At 37.1% G+C, this 23,651-nt stretch overlaps 1 protein-coding gene across 8 annotated transcripts in view; it reads right to left on the bottom strand.

Annotated features, from left to right (window-relative positions):
• CGNL1 (cingulin like 1) overlaps nt 1-23,651 on the bottom strand; it is a 64,606-nt gene that overhangs the window by 258 nt on the left and 40,697 nt on the right. For 6 of the 8 annotated variants that reach the window (XM_054215466.1, XM_054215469.1, XM_054215470.1 and 3 more), the window contains 8 exons: nt 17,585-17,737; nt 16,755-16,925; nt 11,240-11,401; nt 10,340-10,429; nt 4,520-4,603; nt 2,367-2,491; nt 1,693-1,801; nt 599-762 (listed from right to left, as the gene is read on the bottom strand). In XM_054215466.1, coding sequence (XP_054071441.1) covers nt 599-762; nt 1,693-1,801; nt 2,367-2,491; nt 4,520-4,603; nt 10,340-10,429; nt 11,240-11,401; nt 16,755-16,925; nt 17,585-17,737 — 1,058 coding nt within the window. Of the gene's footprint in view, nt 1-598; nt 763-1,692; nt 1,802-2,366; nt 2,492-4,519; nt 4,604-10,339; nt 10,430-11,239; nt 11,402-16,754; nt 16,926-17,584; nt 17,738-23,651 lie in introns of those variants that run through there. The other 2 variants (XM_054215471.1, XM_054215473.1) reach the window with 2 other exon arrangements.

Raw genomic sequence — 23,651 nt, 5'->3', positions numbered from 1 at the left:
AAAAACACAGACATCTTTGCCATTAAAACTGCACATCTACATGCAGAACACTTATGCAAAGCTTAAAACATTGTCAGGTAGGATTTATATTTTTAAAGGATGTCAAAGAAACTTGTGCTCCAACAGGTGTGGTTTATGCAAGAGAATGAACATCGATCAATCATATTTTTAAGCACCTTTAACTGAAGTCACAGCAAGGAGAAACTGTAAACTTTGCAGACCAAGACATTCAAAGATGTCTGAGGAAAACTAAACACAGGATAGCTGGTCCTCTCAGTCATTAGCAGGAAATTTTTATTACTACAAATGATAAGAGTGTTTTTCCATTTTTTATTCCCTGCCTCAGTGACTTAATTCAGCAGGCAGATCTTGGAAAGAAGGTTTGGGCACCTAGAGCACCCTGAAATGATTTGGAGAACATTTGTAGAGAAAGAAAATACAGAAGAGTTTCACAGGTCTGTCTCTTAAACTCTATCTGCCAATGACAAACTTGAAGTTTGTTAGAGGAAGCCCTCAGTTCATGGACTACAGGAGCAACAGATCAATGTTGTGAGTGGTGGTGTGATACATAATTATTAGGTCTGACAAACCATCCCACCTTAATGCCTTCTTTGCAGTGTTAAGTTGTCCTTGCAATTGTTCATTCATGTCTAGTTGCTCTTCCAGTTCTCTCTGGAGTTTCTTTTTAGCATTTTCCAGTCTGTCTATTTCTTCTTCAGCTTCTTCAACTTGACGTTTCATTGCTTTCAAACGCAAACTCAACTGAAATATTTACATGTCAGCTGATTAGAAGACTATTTTAATAAAGGAATTTTATTCTTCCAGCATCTATGAGAGGGAGAATAAAGAAACGACTTTGCCAGTGTAGTGACACTGTAATCCTATGCTTCAGAAATATTCGAAAGTCAGCATTAGACTTTGAGAAAAGTGATGGGATACAATTTTTTAAGAAGAAAAAACAGCTACAAGCAAACATAGCTTTGGTAGGGTAAGACAGTACTATGTGATAGCAAGAGCCAGTTATCAATATGGGAAGACTGGAGATACCAGTGTGTCTAAGTTACCCAACTTTACCAGACAGATACTATAAAATACATTTTAAAAACCAAGAGGATTTTAAAAGATTGTTCCCTTAACAAATGACTGCAATTTGAAACATACTGTTCAATTTTTAAGCAGAATATTAACTATTTGACTCATGTAGTGAAACAAAAAACGTTTTGAGCAAGGAATCAACAAAGACCAGAGGAATGGTAGAGCACATTGCTCTTAGAATATCAATGTATGCTTAATACTTATAGCCTATATTTAATAATAAATAGCTTCTTTCTTTAGAAAAAATTTATGGTGGCAAAACAGAATATATTAACTGTTTGTGTACGTATTTATAGGATCGTATCTTGATGTATATATTTATATGATCATATAGTGCCTGTTGTTGGCTTTATTTCTTAAAATAATTATAGCATTGCTTCTGTAAGTGCTTCATTTTCATAATTTTAGAAATTAATAACAATTTAGTACTAGACAAAAGAACCTGGTGACAATGGGAACTGCAAATCTGACTAAATGGGAGTTCATAAACAACAGTGTAAACAGTATCTAACTATATTCTTCTCATATCTTTTATAAATGATGATTTATGCTAATAGGATTCATATCAGATATTTGCCTACTAATCTTTCCCTCTACCTGGTCCTTTTGATCAGTCAATGAGAGATGTTCATCATCTACTTGCAACATTAACTCCTTCACTTTTCTCTCAAGTCTGCGGTTACTTAGCTGGAAATTAGCTCTATCCCTAGAAAAAACAAAACAAACAAAAGACAGACTTGTAAAAAAAGGAACTTAAATACTTCCAAATCCTCCTGACATCATTCCATAGCAAATTTCTAAGAATTACATAAATACTAACGGGCCCTGCTTTGATTTACTGATTCCATGCAACATATAAATAAATTTGTTCAAAAGCATAAACCACTAAGGGGATTTTTTTCTGTCTTCAGAGCAACATTTAGAAAAAAAATACATTCCTCCAAGATTAAACAATGACGTGAACATGAAAATGGAAGTGTTAAACTATAGTTAGCATTTCTAAGCCTGGTATCGATACCAGATATTTATAAAATAATAGAGGTATGGAACCATCTTAGCACTGTGCCCAGTTTTAAAATTATAAGGCAACTTCCAGCGTGCTTTCATTCAAAAAGAAAATTCACAATACTTGTATGAAACAGTAATCATTTTAATTTGGTGCTTGTGAGAAAAAAAAAATCAAGTTAACTGTATTAGAGACTTAGCATTAGCAAGAGGCCATATAACAAACATAAACATGAATGTTTTGATTGTAACATAACTAGTTTCACCTCTCCTCATTTTCAAGTCGTTCTTCTAGCTCTGTGATCCTTGCTTCCATTTGAGCAACGAGTCCCTCTTTACTGGATCGGTAAGAACCCTCCAGGTGAAGGATTCGACTCTTCAAGTCTTTGTTCTATAGTTGGAACATAATTGATTACTACATACGTGCTCATGTTAACAAATATCACCTTAACACAAAATAGATATCTCCAGACAAACATAAGGTTATAAGTATATTTTTAATTTAGTAAATATGGAAAAAGAGAGTCAGTGAGATTCTACTGTTTACTACAAAAGTATTTAGCGTTAAGCTTGAGTTAAAGTTTTAGGGTTAAATGGACCTTTGAACTTCAGATTGTTGCAAGTCCCTTCCAACGGCATTTTTAAATATGCCAAAATTCTTCAAGTACCGTTGGATCTGTCTTATTCTCCATACAATTATTTTGTCACATTCTGTATTCTTCCCCTGTTATTCACTCAGGATAAAACAAGCAGACAAAGAAATTACTTGCATCCAGTATTGCTTTACTCTATCAAAGCTGTTACTGTGGGTTTTTCCCCTCTTTCTTATCTTCAATGCTACTCCTACTACATAAATAGTTTGAAAAACTTTGCAAGCTGCAGGATTTGTAAAAGCCAACTTTTTGCTCAGATTTACACTTTAATTTTTATGAGGCTAGGTAATTCGGGTTTTCAATGGGGACCTAGAGATAAAGTTGCCAAAAAAGAAAGAGTAGTTACATGAGGAACAGAAAATAAAAGTTCTTTGTTACAGAACTTCAAACCATGATCTCGGATCTCAAACACTGAAAAAGCTACAATAGGAAAGTCAGAACTAAAGTATAAGGATGGACGTGGGATATACCAGTAGGTGGCATTCTTTTTTTCCTCAAACAATTAAGATAGGTTCAATTTCACATAATTTAAGGCACCAAATTAGGTGTCTGGTATAAACATGTTCTCTAAATTCCCATTATAATCTGTTTATGTTCTTGAGACTGTCAATAATACTATGACTTGCTACGATAGCTTTCCTCTGGATCTCAGCTAGAGGCTATGATAGTAATCTTCCTTTCAAAGACCACAGAGCTGCAGAATAAAATCTTGCAAAAAGCTAGAAGTATTTTTAATGTACTTTCCATCAGATATTGAAACATGCGTCATATTCCTTCCTAGACAAGAGAGGAGCAGTTCTCTACCAAATCTGTATCTTTTCTTTCAGAGGCATGTCTTCAAACAGAAAAAAGTACTTGACTAAAATCACAACTGCTTAAAATTATGATCTACTTTCAACAGTGTTCCCGAAGTACTGTTAAGACTTTGAAGAATAGCTCCTCCAAAAGCAAAGGATTTACAGCTAAACTGGCTAACAGTGTCTTTGACATTCTACAGTCTTTTCTGTGTATGTGCTTTTTAAAAGTTTCTATACTGATATTTCAGTTTTATTCTAAAACAAGCGTACCGTATCAACTGTCACGTTTCTTTTTTTTAAGGTGTCTGATGCTCCAATGTATAGACAGAATTTGTGTGTTAGAGAGATGCCTGCATTCACTACAACAAAAAAGTCTTACTACATAAACAGATGTATGCACAGTATGAGTGTTTACTATATGAAATACATAAATTGTGACAAACCACAAGCTAAAACAGGGAGTACAGAAAGAAAAAAATACTAAGAGAAGACATAATTCAAGATTATAATTTTGGCTATCAATATTAAGATACTCATAGTTTTTAATTTATTCTTACTAATACTTCCAGCAGCACACCACGGTGGGATAGCAGGGCCTGTTGCGACAGGACACGGGGTAATGGTTTTAAACTAAAAGAGGGTAGATTTAGGCTAGATAAAAGGAAAAAAATTTTCACAATGCGGGTGGTGAAACAGGTTGCCCAGAGAGGCAGTCGATGCCTCATCCCTGGAAACATTCAAGGCCAGGTTGGACGGCGCTCTGAGCAACCTGATCTCATTGAAGATGTCCCTGCTCATGGCAGGGGGACTGGACTAGATGACTCCACTCCAACCCAAACTATTCTACGATTCTATGATAGTGCCAGCTACCAAATACTGTATTCCTTAAATGCTTATTTGAATTTCCTACTGAAGGCAGATACCAAGCCTGTTATCTTGCTAGCGTGATGATATGCCAGCCATAACTACCTGTCTTTCCAGTGAAATTTTGTCACACTCCAAATCTTGCTTTACAGCTCTTTCCTGAAGTAGCTCTGTCCTCATTTGTTCAATCTATTATAGAAAGAAAAGACAGAAATTTTAGTAAAAGATTTAATTTACATTTATCTGTACGATACTGCGTGTATGTATATATACACATATATACATAAAGTACATATATGTATGCAATGAGAATTAGTTTGCTCTTTCTTAGAACTCAAGACATATGCATGATTTCAGATTAAGTTTACAATTACAATCTTGAACAAAATTTTCTGCTTTGGGAAGCCTGCGTTATTCTCAGTGCTTATTATACGCATTTTCCGGCCACACTGGGTATTGTTGATGTTCAGTATATATATTCTGTAGCAGGGAACTGAATTCTAGAATGTTACATGAGAGGGATATCATGTGGCAGGGAACTGAGTTCTGGAACGTCACATCAGTCTTCAAACACCTTCTACAGTTGTTTTCTTCATACATAAGTCTGAAGCTCTGAAATGGCACCTTACCTTTAAGCTGCTGACTACTCTACTTTGAAGTTTCCCTTTATGAAACACAAACTGGTAACTGCAGACAAGTGCCTAGAACTCAGCAAGAAACTCTACCGACAATTACAGTTTTCTATGTCCATGAGAGTAGTAATAGCTCTTTTTCAATGGACTCTGATGCATACTAGATATGAACATTTGTCCCCTCCTCCAGTCCATTTTATGCCTGTCGTGCCAGGAGAGCACTGACTTCTGGATTTGGGGAGGGCGTGGGTTTTGTTTTGTTAAAACACAACTTTTGTTGCAGTTTCTTGACTACTTCAGTTGCATATTCAATAACCAAAAGGAAAGTATATTCTCCATATGTAAGAAGTTAAAAAACTACCTGACCAATACAGAATCAAGATAAGAATACAGAATTAGTTTGGTTTATCTCACTATTGGACTTGACTGGAAAAAAAAATAACTGAGAATCAAAGAGAAAATCTAAACTGCCTAACAGCTGCTACTGAAACTTTGGGGCTAAAGGAAAAAGCTTGCAGTGCCCAAATACTTTTCTTGCCTCTCATTCCGGCCGAGACTGCCCTCAAGGTTTTACAAATGCCTTTGCAGGCACAGCTAATGTTACCGCAGCATTTGTGCTATTCCCTGCGCAATGTTTACAATGATGAATATCACCTGGGGAACCACAGTGAACATCTATGCCAATTACCGTACCTGCAAAAAGACTGACAGAGGTTTCAGTGGCCACAGCATTCTTCCCTGCTTTACACACAGTTACATATGAACTTGCATAAACACACCATCACAGTTAAGTAGCTCTAAGTTACAGATTTATCTCACTAAAGGTCTTTCAAAAGACATTGGGAATTCTCGCATAAAAAAAAAAACAAACCAAAAGCAATGCTAAGAATGTGAAGGTTAAACAAGTACAACACATGAAAATTTACCTTAGGGCTTTTCTGTTTTTACCGCATTATAATATTAAAAGATATATTTTTAGCTAATCACATGCTTAAAAAAAGTTGTTTACACTGTTTCTGTAGCTTTTAAGCGAATATATGAATACAAACAATGGTAGCAATGCATGCGGTTGCATATGATATGTCACAGTATGGTTTCAAAACAGTAGAAGGCATTCCTGAAAACTAAGGTTATAACAGTCACTGGACTACGAAATGTTAGCACGTGGCTGTGTTCTCAACAGCTGGGTATTTTCCTAAAAGCTCTCATTGTCACATAGAAGCCTAAGAATAATAAAGGTTTTATACGTTATACGGTAGAATATTGGTTTATATATTAAAATATTATTTTATATATTAAAATTAGAAACACTCATGTATACAATAGCTGCATTTATTCATTAAATCTATGAAAAAAGTTATAATGTGAGGGATTACATAGAATTTATTCAGCTGTAATTGCTTTAGCCATGAAGACACACACAGAAAAAATAAAGCAAAATTTATAGTAAAATGAATGACTAATTAAAAATGCAACTGTTAACCGAAGAAAGGGTTTTTGTTTTATGTAGGGACTTGCTCAATGGACCACTCTAAAGTTCTACTGTGCTCTTACTGTGCTCAAAGGCTGTGACAAATTTGTGCAACCTTCCCAAGATCTCAAATTAAAGAATTATTTAGAGGACAATTAGTATATTTCCAAGATGACTGCTACTGTTGCTGGACACCTCATGGTAAAAGCAGCCTCACAGAAAAACAGAGGAAGAAAAAGTGAGAGAGAGAAAAAGTACTATATCTGATTAGGATCAGAAAGCTACGTGCAAATATATACAAGAGCTTGTAAAAGGAGAAGGGCGGCAAGACACAATTCTTGCTAGGGGAGATGGAAACTGTTTTCACTTACCTCCTTGCACTTTTCATTAGTAAACACATAATTAACATGCACAGAGGAAAAAAAGCAGTTCTATGCCAAAATGTGCTCAAACTTTTCACTTCTTTCACAGCAGCTAAGATAGACTCTGGGTATGTACCATGCAGAGCTTTCATATATCTAATATATTCCAATTACGTTAAAAGAAGAAACGATTTCTGCAGCTTAAGGCAACAGTTATCACAGCTGGATTTGAAGAATGCTAGCAACAAAGAACTGAGAAAAGCAATAGTATCAGATTTTACAAAGCTTTATTAGACATAACAGCGTTTTGTGCCAGCTGTAGAATTAGAAGCAGATGTTGAATGCATTATTAGTGGAAGCAATTTGATTTCTACTATTTTAGATGCTATCACATTGTTTACCATCTTGCACTAGGTTCACAGCCTATGTTTCTTGTCAATACCTAAGCAGGGAAAAGTAATATATATATATACACACAGGTATATGTGTGTGCCTATATAAATACCTACATACACAATTCTCAAGTATTTGATCAAAAAAACGATGCTTAACAAACAAATAAGCTAAAGCCAAACAAACCGCTTTGATCCTTCATAATTGAAAAGCAACCTTAATGTCCACATTTTCATTTGTTTGCTTCCCACACCTGGTGCCAGCTAAAAAGGAAGTATACAGCTATCCATTGGGAACACTTTACCAAAAAGAAGTGAATGATGCAGTCAATGCAATTTTAGCCTTCTATATCTATTCTAAAATTGTCATGGAAACTAACTAGCCCATTTTTCACACTTACTAGAAACAATTCTGAAGTCAATAGACTCATGTTTGTGTTTTCACAGAATACAAGAATTGATGAGGGTATCTTAAGTATTTTTCAATTATGTTTGCAAAAACAAAATGGCAAGAGGTACTTCATTTCACTTGTTTGTGGGGAAAAAAAAAACATTACGTACTAAAATGTGCTCTGTCTCTGTTTGCTTTAGACTCAAAGGGCAGCCGAGTGCTCTAGCTTTCTATCCTCTTTTCCAGAGTTGCTAATAACCTATCATTTCAAAACTAACAGGATACAATCCACCTTTCCCCCAAACTTTTTACTGTTTCCACTTTGTTGGGGTACTTCTTGAGAACAAGGTAGGGAGGATGAGAACAGTGTCTCATCTAGACATTCCCTGATTCAAAAGGGTGTTTAAATTAAAAAAGGATAACATTTCATGGTAAATGAAATGTGAACTATCAGCCTTACCAATGTTTATTCAAACATTTAGTTTTATGTAAAATAGAACCAGTTGTTTCAATTTGTTTTTACTAGAAATTTCAGTATTATAGTTCATTAACAGCATATTAAAATAACACATTTATAATAATAAAAAAAAATTACAGAAATACAGGTATTACCGAAACCAATCCATTATAATTTCTCATGTCATTATAAATGCTTAGCAGACCCTGAAATACTCTTCAGTAATTTGACTACTTAGTCATTCTGGCATAAAATCAAAACAAAGCAACCTTTGTAACTCATGTGTGAAATGAGAAACTCCAGACCTCAAAATAAACATGTCTTTTACCCATTATGTAACAATTTGGTCACCCATCTGTATTTCAGGTTTCCATTCAGTTAGCAAATTAACTTACTATAGTACCAGCTAGTGCAGCTATGACTAAGGCTCTTTTATCCCAGCCTTACAGAACGGGTACGGACTCTGGTATTAAAGTTTTCCTAATTTAACAATAGCGTGACCTCACATTATTATGGATCCTTTACATCCTATTTCACCCACTGACTCAGAGTCCATACAATATCAATGGAGTAACAGCAAAAAGGCTATTCTGCAACCAAATAGAATCTCAGTAACCTGAGTCCCAAAAAAATAGTAATGGTGCCTTGATGTTTTCAAGGATAAATGAAAGAAAGCTGAGCTCTAACTCACTTTAAAACTCTCCAGCTGTCTCAGTGGAATAGACAGTTTCACTGAAAAGACATAGAAACTAACATTTTACTTTCTGTTCTCCCTCTGAAATTAAAGCTATTCATAAGAATGTCAGCAATTCTTTTTTTTCTAGAGAAAGAAAGAGAAATGAAAACAGAACAGACTATCGTGGGTTGTACCTCAATGCAAACTGTCTTCTGGACTTTTAGGAAATTACTAATGCATTAGTATTTAATGTAAATGTACAGTAGTAGACATGCTATAAGTTACGCATCAGTTTCACATTTTTCAGAATGTAAAACTAAGGCAAAGAACATTGTCGAGGCCATGATATTCCAAGACAGCCATATCACCATATTGCTTTCCATGGACTAATCAAAAACTTGCATACTACTGACTACTTGACCATGGATGCTCTGGTTACTTTTTCACTCATTAGACCCTATTCTCTACTTTTGTGGTTTATTATACACCTTTGTTCCAGGACCTATAATTTCATATGTCAGTTCTTTCAGAAATCTTGAATAATATTATTAAGGCCTCTTTCTTCAGAACAATGAACTCCTAATTCTCTTAGACTTAGTGATTTCCAGCTCAATGGTCTTGCTTCCATTAGCCCACTCCACTTCCCCCCCACCTGCATGTTCACTTGTCTTACTGAAGACAGAGGCAAAATATTCATTTATTTGAGAAGGCATACCTGGATTACTTTTTATCTTGATTGATAACTCATCATACAGTTTCCACAACTTTTTCCTTCTACTTATACAGTCAAGAACTTCTTTGTTATTTGTTTGAATTACTATGATAGGTTTCACTTAGCTTGGCAAATCTCACTTTATCTTTACATTTTCTGGCCCATGACATACAACCTCATTAATAAATCTTTCTTCTCCACATTCTAGGCTATCTACTCATATAACACTTCTGGAACTAACAACTTCTGTTTTTATGTAGAAAATGCTTTCCAACTGTCTTATCTTGGATACACCTAATCAGTTGCTACACTTGTAATGAAAATAAAAGCCTCCTCTCTGTTGAAACTGGCCAGCACCTTGCAGTTCAGCTGACTTCGCTAATTAATGCCACAATTTCCTAAGCTCTTCCTTCTTCGAAATCACGACTCTATTATGCTGGCCTGCTTTTCTGTAAGGTTAAAAAATTGTGATCTTTCAATCTAAGATACTTTCTACAACCAGTTTTTCTCTGATAGCCTAAAACTAAGCCCAAGATAGCATCATCTCTGCATGCATCAATGATTACTTGATGAAGCTCACTGCATCAAGAACATCAGAGGATGATTCTGGTCTTCAGTCTTTATATGCAATCTGTGTCAGTTTTCCAGTTAGGAAAACAGGAAAAAATTAGTTTGTGGTGACACGGAGGAGTATCTTTAATCATATTTGTGAACCTTTTTTTTTTATATGAACCCTATTGCTAATCACTGTTTAGTTAATCAATATTGTTTGAGATCCTAGTAACACTTTTTCCTCATCATTATACAAGAGTTGGAAGACTTGTTCAAATACCTGTTCTCTGCATCTACTGATCCTCTCAGACAACAAATCCGAATTAGTCTTTTCTTCATCAAGCTCAAGTTCCAGGTGAGATAACTTGTCCTAAGTGGAACAAATAAAAATAATTTCAACATACTACTTTCCCATTCAGATTGCTACCAGGGCATTCTTCCTTAAACTTCAAGGACTCAAAACTGTCTGAAAGAATAGGCTTGAAAAGTGAAATGCCTCTGAAAACACATACAGAATCTAGAAAAAGAGATGGCAGTTAGATAAGCTTTTGAAATGAATTGTTTGTCTGACAGAGGTAAAATAGAAGTTTCATTTCCTTGTTTAATCATTCCCACCAATTTCAAGAAAATAAGAGAAATTCTGTAAAGTTTGTAGAGACTGTTTTTAGAACGTCTAAGTTACGTTATACATTTGGAGGACAAATTTCTTTTCATATGAGTACAATGGCATAAAAGTGTTTGTTTATGAAAGTCAAATGACAGCTTAGTTGAACTGAACAGTTATGAAGCTAACCCTATAACAACGTAGTTAGAATAACGATGTTCTTTAGGCTCCTGAAATGAATTGATATTAGATGCTAAATAAAACTTACACTTCTAAATACTTTTGAAGTTTTGACTGATGGGCCTACGAACAAAAATTATACAACGTTGCCTGATAAACTCTAGAGAAAATTAATTGAAAAGAAAGTTAATTAAAACGATGAAAGAACAATTGCAATTTAGAACACATCATCCTACAATAAATACGCTAACAGATCACCTTTAGCATATACCAGAATAATTCCTGCAGTAGTACTATGTGGATTTTCGTCAAAAACATTAAGTTATTTCGTTTCTTCCCAGGCAGAATCCATGTGAAATACCAAATAACATACCAACACTTTAAAATGTCTCTTACCTCCATTAGTTTGATTTGTCTTGCCCGATCGTCTTTTAAGTGATTTTTGGCTTCCAGCTCATACTCCAAGCCTTTCACAGTCTGTTCTAGCAGTTGAGTTTTTGTTATTGCCTCATCCTGAGCTCTCTGGTGGTCCCTCAAGTTTTCCTCCATAAGACGCATCTGAAACAATAAGATTCTGATAATACTTTTTATATTGTACTTTCTATAAATTATGTCAGTAAAGGGGACTAACTATAGTCATGACTGATCACACGGAAGCATGACAGGAATTGCATTGACTTATATTGCTTTTCACAGTAATTTTTGTTTTATCCACAAGATGGCACCAAGAAAATAAATTGGGATTAAATATCAGATCTAAAGGGATGCTTCATAATACAGGTTTTACAGTAACAATTCTATATGGTGGGGCTTTTTTATTTCTTTATTTTTACCCAGTTACATCAAGCCAAAATTTTTACAATTTTCTAAATGGCTACATCTTTGGAACTTTTGCAATATCATTCCTTTCCTTTTCAGACTATCAGTACTTTAGCTTTTAAATAATTATGTAGTTTATATATCTGAGGCACTTCAATGAGAGCAATTTACTAACAACATAATTGCTAACATATATATGTATTAGTATGACTTCTAGATATAGTAGGGCTATCTGCTGAGGACAAAAGTGTACTCAATAAAACCTTCACAGTACTTTAAGAAAGAAAAAAAAAAAGTAGTGAGAGGGGGTTTAGGCAAGACTATGATCATTCCTTATACTTGCAATATGCATATAATATATGATAAGAATTTTTTCTTCAGCATACAATCTTCCATATTCTTCCTCTGATTAGTCAAGAGCTTATTTTAGTGATGAAGATAAAATAATGTATTAGTGACTGTCTACGGAGTTTGCTACCTATTGCTAAGTCCTGACAACAAAATGTATATCTGCATGACTTGATAAACAGCTAGTTAAATGCAGACTTCTATACATTAATAGCATTTCATATGCATTTAATGTTTCAGAATGACAGTGAATTGACAACTTTCAAGATTTGTATCTTTAATGTATCCACAGAGAACTTACAAGAGACGCAGCAATGAAGAACTCTCATACTGCCTTACAAGACTGCTTAATAATTTTTCTGCTAGAAAAAGATGATGATGCTCATGTTGCCATGATCATTACAATCCTTGGCTTCTGATGAGACTCTCAAAAAGAATATTTTGTGCACTATGACACCTACCAGACACCAGGATTTTGGCAGACAACAGACTTTTTCCACTTTGAATGGAAAAACTATCTATTTGTACTTCTTGTTAAACACAAAAGAGATAATAAAGACTTTCAATTGTCCTAAATATTTAGTCTCTCTAGAAAGTCTGCTGTTTAACCTGCCTACCCTATGTTTTCAGATTTTGTTTTCTCTTTTGCAGGTAGTTGCCATACTACATTTTGAAAGCCCTTAGATTTTAAATAATGCCTCATGGAGATGTTCAATTCCACAACCAGTAATATTTTGTCCTTTATATAGTGTTTGGGTTATCTTTTTGTCAAATAATAACAGTTTATTTTGTGCTGTATTTTTTTCTTTGTATTTGTTTTGTAGTTGTAATAGATAACACCAGAAGTATTCTTCATAATAACTGTAAACACAGTGTGTATACATATTTACATACACACACATCTCTCCTATTTAAGCTGTCTATTCCCATCTATTCAACTTAAGAGCCATGTTCTCAATATTCCAGTTTTATCTTTCACATTTTATTATGAGTCTTCATCCCTTTAGAAAGGCTCTCCATCCCTGAATTGAATAAATATAGAAGGAAGACAGAATAATATGTAAGAACTATACTTTCTTCTATTGCTGTTCTTTTAAATTGAATTTAAAACAAGTCTGTTAAGGAGAGAGGGCAGAGTTTGTTAAGGGGAGAGTTCTGAACTGGAAAAAAATCAACCTATTAAAATATTCTACATACAGAAAACGTATGTGACCAGTGCGTTCTCATAGCTTTTCCAATTGCAGAACAAGTATATGCAGAACTTTTAAAGGCTGGATTGCCTTTATGGCAGAATTTACATGCTAAGAGGCAGACACTTCAAGACTGTGGTCGATTCTTGGTTGCACAGACACCTTTCTCATTTAAATAGGTGGACTGTTCGGTGGATAAGGAACCGGCTGGATGGTCACATCCAGAGGGTAGCAGTCAATGGCTCAATATCCAGATGGAGAGGGGTGACAAGTGGTGTCCCTCAGGGATCCGTACTCGGACCGGTGCTATTCAATATCTTCAACAATGATTTAGACAGTGGGATCAAGCAATTTTGACGATGACACCAAGCTGAGTGCTGCGGTCTACAGGCCAGAGGGAAATGATGATCAGAGAGAAAATTAGGAAGGCAAAAGCCCAGCTGGAGCTCAACTTGGCCACTACCATTAAGGACAACAAAAAAAGCTTTTATAAATACATCAACAAAAAGAAAGCCAGGGAGAATCTCCATCCCTTACTGGATGCAGGGGGGAAAGCTGCAACCAAGGACGAGGAGAAGGCTGAGATACTTAATGCCTTCTTTGCCTCCGTCTTCAATAGTCAGACCAGCTATCCCCAGGGTGCTCAGCCTTCTGAGCTGGAAGATAAGGATGGCGAGCAGAACGACCCACCCATAATCCAGGAGGAAGTAGTCAATGATCTGCTTCTGCACCTAGACTCACATAAGTCTATGGGGCCGGATGGGATTCACCCAGGAGTACTCAGGGAGCTGGCGGGAGAGCTCACCAAGCCTCTCTCCATCATTTATCAACAATCCTGGTCAACAGGGCAGGTACCAGATGACCGGAGGGTCGCTAATGTGACGTCCGTCTACAAGAAGCGTTGGAAGGAGGATCCGGGGAACTACAGGCCTGTCAGCCTGACCTCGGTACCAGGAAGGATCACGGAGAGGATCATCTTGAGCGAGCTCTCACAGCAAGTGCAGGGCACCAAGGGATCAGGGCCAGCCAGCATGGGTTTAGGAAAGGGAGGTCCTGCTTAACCAACCTGATCTCTTTCTATAACCATGTGACCCACCTTCTGGGTGCGGGGAAGGCTGTGGACGTTGTCTATCTGGACTTTGGTAAGGCCTTTGACACTGTCCCCCACAGCATTCTCCTGGAGAAGCTGGCGCATCATGGCATAGACAAGTGTACTCTTCACTGGGTTAAAAACTGGCTGGATGGCCATGCCCAGAGAGTTGTCATTAATGGGGTGAAATCCTCTTGGCGGCCCGTCACCAGTGGTGTCCCTCAGGGCTCAGTTTTGGGGCCAGATTTGTTTAATATCTTAATCAATGATCTGGATGAGGGGAGTGAGTGCACCCTCAGTAAATTTGCAGATGACACCAAACTAGGTGGGAGTGTTGATCTGCTTGAGGGTAGGAAGGCTCTACAGAGGGACCTGGACAGGCTGGATCAATGGGCCAAGGCCAACTGTATGAGGTTTAATAAGGCCAAGTGCTGGGTCCTGCATTTCGGTCACAACAACCTCAAGCAACACTACAGGCTTGGGGAAGAGTGGCTGGAAAGCTGCCCGGCAGAAAAGGACCTGGGGGTGCTGGTGGACGGGCAGCTTAACATGAGCCAGCAGTGTGCCCAGGTGGCCAAGAAGGCCAACAGCATTCTGGCTTGTATCAGGAATAGCGTGGCCAGCAGGAGCAGGGAAGTGATGGTGCCTCTGTACTCGGCACTGGTGAGGCCTCACCTCGAGTACTGTGTTCAGTTCTGGGCCCCTCTGTACAAGAGGGACATTGAGGTGCTGGAGCATGTCCAGAGGAGAGCTACCAGGCTGGTGAGGGGTCTGGAGACCAAGTCTTATGAGGAGAGGCTGAGGGAGCTGGGTATGTTTAGCTTGGAGAAGAGGAGACTGAGGGGAGACCTCATTGCCCTCTACAACTACCTGAAAGGAGGCTGTAGAGAGGTGGGTGTTGGCCTCTTCTCGCAAGTAAATAATGACAGGACCAGAGGAAATGGTCTGAAGTTGTGGCAGGAGAGGTTTAGGTTAGATATTAGGAGGAATCACTTTACTGAAAGAGCGGTCAGGCACTGGAACAGCCTGCCCAGGGAGGTGGTTGAGTCACCATCCCTAGAGGTATTTAAGAAACGTGTAGATGTGGCACTTCAGGCCATGCTCCAGTGGCAGAGACTGTAGGTTTTTTGGTTGGACTCGATGATCTTAAGGGTCCTTTCCAACCATGAAGATTCTATGATTCTATGTAATCCAGAGGGAATTTGACGAGCTAGAGAGGTGGGCCCAAGCAAACCCTATGAAGTTCAACAAGGCCAAGTGCAAGGTCCTACACTTGGGTCAGGACAATACTCATTATCAATACAGGCTGGGGGATGATGTGATAGAGAGCAGCCTTGCAGAAAAGGACTTGGGGGTACTGGTGGATGAAAAGCTAGACATGAGCCAACAATGTGCACTTGCAGCACAGGAGGCCAATCCTGGGCTACATCAAAAGAACCGTGGCCAGCAGACCCAGAGAGGTTATTCTCCCCCTCTACTCTGCTCTCGTGGGACCCCACCTGGAGTACTGTGTCCAGCTCTGGGGCCCTCAGCACAAGAAGGATAGGGACCTGTTGGAGTGGGTCCAGAGATGGGCCACGAAGATGATCAAAGGGCTGGAGCACCTCTCCTATGAAGACAGACTGAAAGAGCTGGGGTTATTCAGCCTGGAGAAGAGAAGGCTCTGGGGAGACCTTATTGCGGCCTTCCAGTACCTGAAGGGGGCCTACAAGAAAGGTGTGGGGGGAGGCTGTTTGCAAGGGCATGTAGCAATAGGACGAGGGGCAATGGTTTTAAACTAGAGCAGGGTAGGTTTAGATTAGACATTAGGAAGAAGTTCTTTACAATGAGGGTGGTGAGACACTGGCCCAGGCTGCCCAGAGAGGTGGTGGAGGCCCCATCCCTGGAGACATTCAAGGCCAGGTTTGATGAGGCTCTGAGCAATCTGATCTAGTTGAAGATGTCCCTGCTTACTGTAGGGGGGTTGGACTAGATGACCTTTAAGGGACCCAACACATTCTATGATTCTATGAAATCTGCAACTTGGCTCATACAAAGGAAGAGGAGAATGTATGTCAACTCCTTTAGAGCTAGAATTTTCTTTTTTTTTTTTTTTTTTTTCCTAAATAAGTGCTGGGGTTTTTTTTTCCTAATTCAAGAATAGTTCCACATTCTCAGTTCTTTCAGTAGCAGGCATTAAAAGAGCAGCAGACATCAATAGAATCCTTGTCATATCACTTAAAATAAATGCAGTGTTTGACAAATGAATGTATCTGTCATAAACAGGAAACCCCATTTCCCTGGCAGAAGTAACATGCTAATCGTCACCATCATAAAAAATGAAACTGAAAAGCATGCTGATTGAGATCAGTCTCATGATGAAGTAGACAAAAGTGTGACAGCAAACATTCATTGTCTTGAAAACTATCTGAGCTGAATTCTAGGTCAAAGGTTAGAATTTGTCAGTGAACTTGTGAGTCATTACCTCATCTTGCATTCTCATGGTTGTCAGGCGTGATTTCTCTACCTCAAGGTTTTTCTCTTTTAATTGCCTCTGCAGATCTGCAAGTTCCCTGCGATTTTTCTCCTTGTATTCATCAAGCTGGTTCTGAAGCTCCAGAGTTGATGTTCTTGAGACCTCTACCATTTCAGACATCTGGGAAAAAAGTACATATAATTTTTTTCCTAACATAGTGCTACAAAAGGTTCTATCATGCTTGATACACCAAAAGCTTTTTTTCTCCAGCTTCAATATTCAGCTCAGTATTTTCAAATGGAAAGTTCATCAAACATTCTCAAGCAAATAAATTTCTATGCAGAAATGTGAAAACACAAAACATCAAGATTAATTTCTAATAGTATGTGTAGCAACACTATTCTTTTTGTCTGTCAGCAGTTCTTCCAGCTGACTGACACAATGAACTATACAGTCACACTTGAGTATACCAATATTAAGTTGTACAATTTACACACAGATGGCAAAATAAGTCTAACGCAGTAGCATTTTCAGAATCAGCTGTAAAACTCTGAAATTCCGCTGTAGCATACATTAGAATTGAACTCAAATCTGCGATCTTGTTTAAACAAAACAGAACTGGTTTACAACAGTATTTTGAGATAGCAGTGTTCCGACCAGTATTCCAGCCCAGAAAGCTTTTATTGATAGTCTCTAAGTTAAAGAGACTAATAGTTCAGTTTGCATTTCATTTCATTTTACACATTTAAAAAATAATAAATCTTTACAATTTGGCAGCTCATTTGCTTCTGTCCGTTAGATATTTAGATTTCTTTAGCCTCTTTGGAGTGAACTCATACCTCCTCCTGTAACTTTTCAACAGTCTTGTTCAGCTGCCATCGTTCATTCTCCATTTCATTCTTTATCTGCTTTAACTGTTCCTTCTGTTGAATTTCATCTTTTAACTGCTGAGTTAACTGTTGCCGTTCCTGTGAAACACAACGAATGTTCTCCTGCAGTAAGTTAAAAAACATATATAATGAAATGTAGACTGTCTTGGCTAATGCCTTAAAGAAACGTCATATAACACTCAACAATAATAGCACCAGCTGATGTAACAATAAGAAAACTGAAATAAAATAAAAAAATAATTTATAGAGTTACAGTTTGCTAGCATTTACAGGACAAGCATTATTTTAGCGATGCAGTGCTTTATCCTTCCTGTAAATTCCTAAAACACTGTTGCAACATTTGTAGGACCAAATGTAGACCCTTGTCATGATTCTGTTACGTGCAAAGCATACATTTCTCTGCAGTTGCACACATGTCAGCAAATCCTACCTCCTCTATGAGGTTCAATATCCATTTCAGGTGGCACATTTTCCTATTTGCTCCCTTAAAAGTTTTCCTAACAGCTTTCTTCATAGGTAAAACAAATTAAAAAAAAATACAAATCTGTTCCTACGATGAGATTACCTGCTCTAGGTGAACCTGCTTTGGCAGAGGGGTTGGACTAGATGATCTCCAGAGGTCTCTTCCAACCCCTATCATTCTGTGATTCTGATCCTGCCCCCCCTGCCCCCCATTACCGTGCTTCTATAGCACCCAGAAGCCCTAATCAAGATGATGTCTCATTGTGACAGATGCTGTGCAAACAGAATTTTGCAGCTCCTAGCACAGAAATCCCCTTTCTGAAAGAACTTTTGTCATTAATGTTCAAACCAGACCTTCATTGTCTGGATTAAATTTTGAATGAACTGCAGAGCTATGTTGTATTCTCATCTACCAGGAGCTCCAAATGTTTCTGCTACCACATTCAGGATGTTCAAGAACCTACCACCCTCCAACTTCTCAATACTGTCCATCAGCAGAATAACCGACTGACACTAGTTTGTTCCAGTACAAGAAAAGCACTTTATCTTCCAACTGCATGTTGGGAACTCTCACGTCTTCTTTCTCCCTCCATAATAAAATACCTTAATGGCCCTCTCTAAATAGACACTACAAGATTAGAAAAATGGTTTGAGAGGAACCATTAAATTGACTAAAACCGGATTGTGTACAGTTTAATTTGTTCCAACAGAAAAATATAAATAATTAAAATAACGATGAATTGTACAAAGCATTCCAAAACATTGTTTGAATATCTAATACCTACGATGCTTACTTTATTACACTTCAAAAACCTTTAAATGTGAAAACACAATAATATTTCTGTAGGCAATATAGATCAGAATCTCAAAAAATAATTATTCTGTTATAAGAGAAAAGAAAGAACATCTCAAACGTTAGAAGTTACAGATTTCTTTAGATCCTTTGTCTCTTTTACATTCCTGTATAACCTGTTAACAGAAGACATCTCTAATACAAACAGGAGTTATGATGTATATAAGAAATATATACATAATCCTAAAACATGTGGGGGCCTAAGAGGTGTTGTCTTGCAAAGCCTAATTCTACACCAGAATTGGTTTAACTGACACCAAAAGACTATAAGAACCTTGAAAAGGTTCAACTTTAGCACTTCATTTCCATAAGCTGCTGAAGTCTTGGGACTCTGCTAATGTGCCATATTTGAACAGGTTATAAAAACCTCATGTGCGCCCCCCTCCATTAGCTTCTCACAGATCATTTAACTTTATTGTTTGTTTACGCATCCTTGAGAAACAAACCGCACAGATACAGATCAGTGAAGTACACTGTGGCAAAATAATGGCGCCAGCAGGGTGCTGTTCTGCATTTCCACTGTGCTGCAAGGGGAAGTAAACATCAGAGCAAATCTGGTCACTCTCTTTACTGCAGAGTTATCAATAACAACAAAAAAGCAACCACCAAAAAAAAAAAAATCAATCACTAATGTGAGAAGAAATTTCATCTACTAACTAGGGCAATTGCCAAAGTAATAACAGGTATGAATAATTATAATATTTAAAGACAATAGTAACAGGGGTCTTGATGCAAGCAGTGGATCACCTCAATTTTCATCAGGTCATGCCAACTTATGCCTGATTTTCAGATACGTAGCAGACTGAGATGTCCAAGATTGAAATTTAGCTTTTTCTCCTTTGAGTTATATTCTGGCATCCTGAAAAGAAAAATCTATATTTTTCATGTATCGCATCTCCCCACTTTCATCAACATCTTTTTACTGTTTGTTACTAAAAAGGATGGTAAAACAAATACTAAATACCTTACTAAAAAATTAGAAAGTGTTGTGAAGTTGTAATCGTAATTATTTTAATAAAAAGTGTAATTCCTAGATAACTGGCCTGTTCCAAATTTCAGTTTTGCTGAGTTTTAGTTAGTTCAACATTTAACTGACAGTGGCATGCTGCTTCAGAGTGCCATGGGAACTGAAGTTCAGGTGCTTCATGCTCTCATTCCCCCCCATCTATTAAAATTTCTCATGCCCAAGTCCATTTTGTGATGCATCAGTATCTCTTGAGCCATCTGACGTGCCTTAAGAAAGCCCTAAGAATCCCAGGACTAAGCATTCTCTGGACCCAGGAAAGATCCTATCACTCTCCAGCCTCCCCTCCTGGTAGATCACATTTGTTAGTGACTGGAGAAAGCAAAGGCTTCTCTGGGTACATATAAAGCACTAGACTGGAAAAAAATTTTCAGCAGTGCTGTTTCTTACCAAATCAACAATGTGTCATCAGATGGTTCACATGCACAACCATTCTCTTTGGAAAAGTGTTTAATACCTGATTGTTCTCTGGACTTGATGAATTCTACTTGGCTGGAAAATAGTGGTTTTCTTACCCCACCATTCTGCATAATTTTCTTCTCAAAATCTACTTAATAGGCATCTATGTTATGATCTGCATTATTTAGCTAATAACTATGCCAATAGAACCATTTATTCTTCAAATAGTGAAATTACCACTAAAGCATAAAAAGGTCCTTGCTGTTTTGCTAAAACGTAGGCAGCAGCAAACTTGATAATGTAGGTATAGAGTAAAAATATTCCTCATGAAAACTTATCATTGCAACATAAATGATCTTTGTTTTACTAAAAACCCTGCATTACAACAAATACTACTTCATTCTTGTAATATTATTCAGGGGAAATAACATGTCATACGTAGCTTCTCATCAAAAATCATTTTCCTTGGACAACACAAATTAGGATACGGTATTTCCCTTTTCTAGATTAGCTGACAAAAGAGAAAAATACTTATAAAAACCAGCATGCCTAGCATATCATTAATATTTGATATAGACTAATATGTCATACTAGAAACAAAGGAACTTCCACTTATATCACTTTTCTTAATTCAGGTATTAAAAAACATGATGCAATGGAAATTTTGCTATCATCTATCCCAATTCTGCAGATTCCTCAGCGCCTACCCTTTCAATATACTATGCTGAATTTCAATATTTGAAATTTGGCATGTCCTATAGGACAGCTTCAATAGTCAGCTCAAGTATAATCTCTAATTTGAGTCCCCTTCTCACACAAAAATCCTTAAGTACTTTGCAGTGGCATTGGCTGCCCTGGCAGCTGCAGTGTAACCACAAGTCAAGTCAACAGTTTGTCAGTTGCCAATTTACAGTCAATCTCTAGTGACAATTAATTACTTTGTGAAGAAGGTTAAGTGTTATTTCAGCACAAGTGAGGCTACCTCTACAGCAGTATTTCTCAATTTCAGGTTGGTGGACAGACAGTGGTCCAGAAGACAGGGGGCCATAAAATAACAATAGAACACACTCACATTTCCACATACTTGGAAAAGGGAAGAAAACAAAATGGGGGAAAACAAAAGTAGTAACTTGTTTTCATAGTTATCTGTAAGATTACTGCAATACTTCCCTTATTTTTCTAAACAATATTAGTTGAGCCATCTCTTTACAAAATTAATAATTCCCCTAAACTGATCACTGAAAATTAAGAATGTATTTCAACTTACAGTGCTCTGCAACACTAATTCTAGGTGCCTACCATTATTTACCACAATGAAACAATAAGTTTTATATTCTTACACCCAAGGAAAGGATCCTGTATTCTGATTGTTTAATTTAAAAAGCACAGAATACTGGCACTGCCATTCATAATTTTGGTATAATTGATATTTTAAAATATATTGCAGTACCATATATTCTATGGTTAAGGTGCATAATAATTATATTATTTCCTTTCCCAAGAGAGTTCTCAAGAAACTTCCAGAAGTCTTCTCAATGTTGCAAAAATATTAAGACATATTTCATTTCTTGAAGCGGTAGACTACACAGAGGAGGCTACCCTAAATCAAAGATTGAAACACAGCATGAGACACTACAAAAAATACTACTTGCCTGACCATCCTTCAAGAAAATTTGAATATATACTGAGGTTGATTTCAGACAAAAGCATTAAAACAAATTGTCTATAATAATTAAGTGTATTCCAGCTATAACTTTTCTAAGTAGAAATTTGGGACAGAGGAGGAATAGATTTGGCTATGTTTACAGTAACTCTTACAATTCTATTCATATCATCATTGTCTTCCTTATGCTAGTCCACCATTAAAAGTAATTTGTATTATGTAAAAAGCAAGATGGGCCAGTCAGGAATTAAGTTTCCACTGTGATAAGCATTATTACCGTGCCAAAGTCTGCCATCTAAATTGTCAAAGGTAACACAAGGCCAAATGAGCCTACTGCACAACATGGTTCATTTAAACAAGCAAAAATCTAAAGACAGAAAGGCTGAATTGTTCTAAACAAAGGGGACCGCTGATTACATCCTGACGTCTGTTAGTGCTCATATCTGGTGGACAAGAAGAGTGAAGAATCAGAAACAGCATTAAACTTGGTGTGCCAGAAATTAGACATAAGTTCTGAATAAAATGGCAAGACGGATTCTTCGTCACCTTTCCTAGATTTCTTTAATTTGAAGACCCAGCCCGGAGGCAGCATTCCTTGCTGTGATGCCCTGAAGGATGCATAAACAGTAAAGAAAGAACACACTTTTAAAACATTTTGACCCAAAGCTAATCAAGATGCAGGAGATGCATACGGTGCATTGATTCAGGAACACCACACCAGACCACACCAGAAGGGAGTTCTTAGAGAACAGTGCTAAATGCAAGCCAGTGATGAGCAATGGGCCATCTATTGTGATTGTGCAGACTATCAGCAATACTTACAAGCAAATTTTGGAGAATCAGTGAGGTAGAACAGATAAACAGATTTAAAAAGGGAAAAATAACAACCGACCAAAAGCCTCAGATGAAACACTTATTCATGTAGTTACCAGGAACATGAGCTTAAAAACATCATTTTGTAGAAACAAAACTTCCTTAGTCATACTGTTAAAACCTTATATCCTTGAAGCACATTCCATTTTAAAGACGTTGCAGTATTTTCTTGTTGCTGTTATTTTTTTCTTTTTACCATTAACTGAACCATAAGAACATGCCAGTTAATGCAATCTTCCCTTGATTTATAATCTGCTTGTAGCCAAGCTTCATTTTCAGATTTTCAGAACAGTGATGTAAAATTTGTGTTGAAGACAACACGGGAAAGCATCTGCTCCATTAAAAAAGGGCCACTAGCAATATACATGTAGCTCACTTTTGAGTCTGACTTGTTTGATAGAATCACTTAAAAACCTTGCTTCTAGAAGCAAAACAAAGAGAATTCTAAACTATCTGATATTGTAAAAATACATGCTTCTTTTGCACATGTAAAAGGTGAATTACAAAGAGAAAAGATTAGGTTTACAAGTTTTTCAGATACAGAATAAGATGTCAAGAAGAAATGTTTTAAGATTTATACACATATCTTTTCCTGGATACTGAGTAGTAAGGAGCAAGGCGAAAGAGGACTTCATGCAGAGTTTAAGAGGCGGCAAGTCCTAGTGACATGTGTTAAATTTCTCTGGTTTTGTGATGAAATATACCAGTTCCATGCAACATTTGGAAATAAGACAGGTTCATA

The sequence above is a fragment of the Rissa tridactyla genome, chromosome 9, assembly GCF_028500815.1.
Source record: "Rissa tridactyla isolate bRisTri1 chromosome 9, bRisTri1.patW.cur.20221130, whole genome shotgun sequence".
NCBI lineage: Eukaryota > Metazoa > Chordata > Aves > Charadriiformes > Laridae > Rissa > Rissa tridactyla.
The sequence above is the reverse complement of the archived record's forward strand: the minus strand, read 5'-3'. Positions and strand labels throughout refer to the sequence as shown.